The sequence below is a fragment of the Morone saxatilis genome, unplaced genomic scaffold (assembly GCF_004916995.1).
Source record: "Morone saxatilis isolate NCDOM2014 unplaced genomic scaffold, NCSU_SB_2.0 Contig9, whole genome shotgun sequence".
Classification (NCBI taxonomy): Eukaryota; Metazoa; Chordata; class Actinopteri; family Moronidae; genus Morone; species Morone saxatilis.
Genome location: NW_023340268.1, coordinates 260,629 through 264,732, shown reverse-complemented (window position 1 = coordinate 264,732; position 4,104 = coordinate 260,629). Strand labels below are relative to the sequence as shown.

Genomic DNA, 4,104 nt, shown 5'->3' with positions numbered 1-4,104 from the left:
GTGAGACAGACAGACAGACAGACAGCTACAGACAGACAGACAGCCAGACAGACACACAGGCAGACTGGGGAGAGGCTGGCGGCTAGCTGTTAGCATGCAGTGTGAGAGCTGGAGATCAATACTGTGAACCAATAGTTGTAATATCGATAATGCTCCGTTGGTGACAGCGGGTCCCGTTGTAACGGAGGTCTGGAGACTCCGTGCTGTAACATGGACTGAACTCCTCTCCAGTGGACCACCGTGGACCTTTGTAGACCTCCTGCTGGGCTGCTCTGGATCAGGGTCTAATGATAACCAGTTCCGCGATGAAACGAACATACCTTTGTGAAATAAACAACAGACTAACAAACAGAGCGTTATTGTGGACGCAGTCATATGTTAGTTAAAGCTGTTAGCAGACAGCTAGCTGCTGTTAGCCTGTTAGCTCTGCTGATTATTTCAGGATTATTTATTTCATTATCTTCCAGAGTCGAGCTAAGAGTCACACACACCAAACTCCATTCAGAATCTGGCAGTTTAAGATGTTGGTTTGTAATAAACCTGTTCAGGAAAAGGTTGGTGTGATGATCAATTCAACACAACAAATTCCATTATTTTACTTAAATTAGATTCATTCTGTTACCGACCTTCGCTAGACTGAGAGAAGAGAAAGTTAATTCCACCCTCAAAGATATCTGTACTTTTATAGATTTACACAATAAAATATCTTCATGCTCATTTTAATTCTGGTTCCCAACCTTAATTAAAAATGTTCATATTTGATCAGGAAAGCACTGCTAAAATCGCATGTTGTTTTATGGAGTTTGGTGCGGTGTTCAGAAGTTTGACTTTTCCTCAGATCTTCAACTTCAACAAGAAACCTGCTGAGGAGGAGGAGGATGAAGATCTGTCAGACAGTGAGGACAGTGTCTTTTCAGGACTGGAGGATTCTGGGAGTGACAGTGAGGATGAAGAGGAAGAGGAAGGATCTAATGACAAAGAAGATGGTGATGATGAAGGTCTGACGACAGGGCCAGAGGAGACTGAGCAGGTAGAGTTTTACCTGTCTGTGTGTGTGTGTGTGTGTGTGTGTGTGTGTGTGTGTGACACATGTTCAGCAGTGTTGTGAGTGTTCTCCTCTAGAACCTCACCTGTGTTCGGTTCTACCTGCAGATAGAGGAGGTGAAGGGAGGAGTAACCCAAAAAAAGCAAGAAGACGAATACGAACGTGACTCTTCAGATGAAGAGGTGAGACTTCTGTCTGGTTCTCTGACGTTGATCGGGTTCTTAAATGTTCTGTCAGGTTCTTAAGTGGTGTTGTTGTGGTTCCTGTGCAGGACATAAGGAACACAGTGGGGAACATTCCCATGGAGTGGTACAGAGACTTCCCTCACATTGGCTACGACCTGGACGGGAAGAAGATCTACAAACCAATCAGGAACAAGGACGAGCTTGACGACTTCCTGGACAAAATGGAGAACCCAGACTATTGGTCAGCCTACTAGCATAATGCTAGCTCCCCCATTAGTTTACACAGGGAATGCTAAATATGCTAACAGTGTTCTGTTTGTCTGCAGGAGAACGGTCCACGATAAGCAGACAGGAAGTGACATTGTGCTGTCGGATGAGCAGGTGGAGCTGGTGAACCGTCTGCAGAGAGGACAGTTTGGAGACGTCAACTTCAACGAGTACCAGGTAAGCTCAGGGGTTCCTCAGTGGGATCCTCAGGGGGTTCCTCGGGGGTTCCTCAGGGGTTCCTCGGAGGATTCCTCAGGGGGGATCCTCAGGGGGTTCCTCAGGGGGGATCCTCAGTGGGTTCCTCAGGTGTCTCAGGTTTGAGATGTATTGTTCTGGTTCTCCTCAGCCCCAGGTGGAGTTCTTCAGTGGAGACCTGATGGTCCACCCGGTATCCAACAGACCGGCAGACAAGCGCAGTTTCATCCCGTCCCTCATTGAGAAGGAGAAGGTCTCCAAACTGGTCCACGCCATAAAGATGGGTTGGATCAAACCGCGGCGGCAGGATGACGACAGCAGGGGGCGGTACTACGACCTCTGGACCAATGAGGACTCTTCTATCCTCGCAAAACACAGGATGCACCTGCCCGCCCCAAAAATCCCCCTACCTGGTCACCACGAGTCCTACAACCCCCCACCTGAGTACCTGTTCACTGACGAGGAGGTACCTGTCTGTCTCTGTACCTGTCTGTCTCTGTACCTGTCTGTCTCTGTACATGTCTGTAGTAACAATAGCAACAACAATAACAACAATACTAATAATCCCTGTGTATTGATCAGTACAATCTCTGGTGTATCATACAAAGCTGGCTCAGGAAGTCAGAGGAGTCGGGGTGGTAGATAACGGCTGTCTGTAGCTGTCTGTAGCTGTCTGTCTGCAGAGGGCTCTATGGGAGCAGCAGGATCTGTCAGACAGGAAGTTCCCATTTGTTCCACAGAGGTTCTCCAGCCTCCGTCAGGTTCCAGCATTTCCTCGGTTCATTCACGAGAGGTTCGAGCGCTGCCTCGACCTTTACCTGTGCCCACGCCAGCGAAAGATGAGGGTAACTAACACAGCTGAGTACAGTGGGACAGCCAATCAGGACACAGCACTCACTGACTGTCTCTCTTCCTGTCTGTCTCCAGGTGAACGTGAATCCAGAAGATCTGATTCCCAAACTTCCAAAACCCAAAGACCTGCAGCCCTTCCCAACAACACAGTCTCTGGTACACTCACACTCTCTCTCTCTCTCTCTCTCTCTGTTTCTGTCTCTCTTTCTCTCACTCTGTCTCATTCACTCTCTCTCTCTGTCTGTCTCAAGAAGAGAGATCTCATCCCTCGTTACTGCGTCAGGAGATCAAAGCAGAGCAGACGGTCGGATGTTATAACGATGATGATGAAGGTTATAAAGGTGAAGCATCACCTCGGTGCAAAATCAGTAACTGAAGCGCTGTTTTACTGTAACCATGTCCCTGAGCTGAGCTCCAACCGGCTGACTGCGAGCGCTCCAACTACAGTTCACTAACTTCCTGTGAACATCTGTATGCCTCTGTCTCTGATGTACGTGGAACTCTGGACGTATGGTCTCAACCTCCTCTTCGGTCCCACGCTGGAGATCTTTCCAGGTAGTTTGTGTCTTTCGATAGCGTGGCCCGCGACGAGTTTAAACACTGAGGCAGAACCACATTTCAGGATCTTTCACTCTCAATTCAGTGATCGTTTAAACATTTAACATAAAGAGACAATAACACGGAGCACTCACACAGCCACATGCCTCTTTTTAGGATCCATCCCATCAACGTCTATTCAGTATACCTGCAGGTCAGACGCAGATGTTAAACACAGGATTACACGTGGAATCTGATACAGTTATAATTACAATAATAAAGTAATTGTAACCTGGATTATACTTCTGCTATTTTGGATTACATCAACACCAAATAAAGACAGGAGAATATCAACGAGGTGATTTTGACTTTTAAAGAAAAAATGGAAGATTTAGCATCAAAGTAGTGGAGAGCTATAATCCCCAAATGTAACTGTATCTGTTCTGTCTGTGACTGTAATGGATTACACGCTTGACCCTGCCTACTGGTCGTCTACGTCCTCACCTGCAGATCAGGTTATCCGGTGCGGTTAGGCCCCCGAGGGTGGCATGGACGCACGATCAAAGCTTGTCTGTGAAGGACAGTCGAGTTAATGAGCGGTTCACACAGAGAGAGAGCTTCAACCAATTCACTGAGAGTTCTGCAGAACCTCACAACAATACTGAAGAGTTTCTGCAGAACCTCAACAACCAATCATAGAGTTCTGCAGAACCTCACAACCAATCACTGAAGTTCTGCAGAACTCACAACAATCACAGCAGCTGACGCCAGTGAGCAAAGATGGATGAATCTCCTCGTTCATTCAGTCATCCAAAAAACTTCAGAAACCTACTTCGGCTTTCTACAGTATAAAGTCTGCAACTGTTTTAAATACCTTATTTTATTATTATTTATTATTATTGAACTCATATTTATTAAAATAAATAACAAATAATAAACGTGCAGAGAAACAGGAAAGGAAACAAACAAAAGAATCGAAACGCGAGTCGTCTCTTAAAAGGAGAAATATAATTCATACTTTGA

General features: G+C 46.2%; 1 protein-coding gene across 1 annotated transcript in view; it reads left to right on the top strand.

The window, feature by feature from the left end:
• The first annotated feature begins 781 nt into the window (after positions 1 to 781).
• The window catches only part of bop1 (BOP1 ribosomal biogenesis factor), a 7,239-nt gene continuing 3,916 nt past the window's right edge, over positions 782 to 4,104 (top strand). Inside the window, exons 1-7 of the mRNA XM_035681865.1 lie at positions 782 to 1,030; positions 1,153 to 1,227; positions 1,317 to 1,471; positions 1,557 to 1,674; positions 1,844 to 2,158; positions 2,376 to 2,537; positions 2,620 to 2,700. Coding sequence (XP_035537758.1) covers positions 797 to 1,030; positions 1,153 to 1,227; positions 1,317 to 1,471; positions 1,557 to 1,674; positions 1,844 to 2,158; positions 2,376 to 2,537; positions 2,620 to 2,700 — 1,140 coding nt within the window. The 5' untranslated portion in view covers positions 782 to 796. The remainder of the gene's footprint in view (positions 1,031 to 1,152; positions 1,228 to 1,316; positions 1,472 to 1,556; positions 1,675 to 1,843; positions 2,159 to 2,375; positions 2,538 to 2,619; positions 2,701 to 4,104) is intronic.